At 40.7% G+C, this 1,797-nt stretch overlaps 1 protein-coding gene across 1 annotated transcript; it reads left to right on the forward strand.

Annotated features, from left to right (window-relative positions):
* Positions 1–334: 334 nt before the first annotated feature.
* LOC149862655 (olfactory receptor 5BS1-like) lies at positions 335–1,255 on the forward strand. Its single transcript, XM_090053699.1, has one exon. It carries the CDS (start codon positions 335–337, stop codon positions 1,253–1,255), a length of 921 nt encoding a protein of 306 aa, XP_089909825.1.
* The last annotated feature ends 542 nt before the right edge of the window (positions 1,256–1,797 follow it).

A 1,797-nucleotide genomic window follows, 5' to 3' on the forward strand; every position in this document is an offset into this window, starting at 1 on the left:
CAATTTCCTTCAACCCTTTTTCCTGCCATAATCAAGCAAGAAGTAGGTGATGCTTTTTATTAGCTACAAAGAAGCTTAAGAAATAAACCAAGGACAGAAGTAACCCCAAATTCTTAATAAACCTTATTTCTGTTAGTCTCCTCACCATAAATCCCCTTTTTATTGAAAGGTATATGGGAATACAGAGGGTCAGACAAAATGGCAATGCTATTTATATAGAGAACTCTTTAACCATAAATGGAGAAGTACACTTTCTTCATGGAAATTGCTTAAGTACTCAATCATTCATTCATTCATTTTTTCTTCTAGGTCATAGCTTGGTGAGCAAACAGTTATGGGGAACCAAACAACTGTCAGCTATTTTATCCTGTCTGGTATTTCCAGTGGCTCACAGCTCCAGCCTTTCCTTTTTCTGGTGTTTCTACTTATATACCTATTAACTGTGGTGGGGAATGGGGCCATCATGGTGGCGACAGAAGCTGATCCTCACCTTCATACCCCTATGTATTTTTTCCTATTCCATTTATCCTTCCTTGATATCTGCTACTCTTCAGTAACTGTTCCAAAGATGCTGCAGAATTTCTTGGCAGAGAAAAAAACCATCTCTCTCCATGGCTGCATTGCCCAGATGAACTTAATTCTTCTCCTGGCTTGTACAGAAGTTTTCATGCTATCAGCAATGGCCTATGATCGATATGCTGCCATCTGTGACCCACTGCATTATGTGGGGACAATGAATAAGCAGGTGTGCATAAGAATGGTTGGTGGTGCATGGCTGATGGGCACATTTTATTCATTAATGAACACTGCTCCTGCATTATATTTGCATTTCTGTGGGCACAATGAAGTGCACAGCTTCAATTGTGAGCTCCCGTCTCTACTAGAAATGTCCTGCACAGACACCTTCACCAGTAAGATAACATTTCTCATTTCAGCTATGATTGTAAGTTTGATCTCATTCTCCATCACCCTGGTCTCTTACATCTGCATCATCTGCACCATCCTGAAGATACAGTCTGCTGAGGGTAGGGGTAAAGCCTTTTCCACCTGCAGCTCCCACATCACTGTCGTTGCTTTGTATTATGGGGCTGCTTTGTTTAGATATCTAAGACCTAGTGAAGCCTCTTCAGTGGTACTTGACACAGTCTTCTCCTTCCAGTGCAGTATCTTAACTCCCATCTTAAATCCTATTATCTACAGCCTGCGAAACAAGCAGGTAAGATCAGCTCTGGGGAATATACTGAGGAAAATCTGAGGCATGTGGATGCAATTAAACATTTAAAAAATGTCATACATTAATAGGAACTGAGATTTACATGACTTCGTAACATTTTATTGGTTGGTATGGACATTTAGCTTATAAAAAAAATATGTTGTCCCTTATCTGTGAGAATGTTTGTGCTTTTATGGCTGTTCTCAATCCAACCTTTTAAAAAAGCACTGTAGGATCAGAAATGCATGGAAGGTATGAATTATCTGGAAGTTATCTGTAGCCAAGAGTGTACAAAATACTTCCACTTTCCTTTTTCAGTTTTATACTAGGGACTAACAATCAGTCTTCCACCTTGTGGTTAGAGCTTTGACTTGAGGAAATGAATCTGGAACTATCCTGAACAAGCATCTTGGACCAGAGAGACAGAGAAAGCTTCATACTGAAATACTTCATTGGCTGGGACCTAGGTCCCTAAGCCACCTGGTGAGAAATGTGGGTTTGGGCCAATGCTTCAGACTGGACAGAGAAGATCGGGGGAGGGACATCCCCGTCTCAGGGAACAGCTCTATACCCTAAGTAATTGG

Source organism: Crocodylus siamensis, chromosome 6 (genome assembly GCF_052110815.1).
Source record: "Crocodylus siamensis isolate JL-2025a chromosome 6, ASM5211081v1, whole genome shotgun sequence".
In the NCBI taxonomy this organism is placed as follows: Eukaryota; Metazoa; Chordata; order Crocodylia; family Crocodylidae; genus Crocodylus; species Crocodylus siamensis.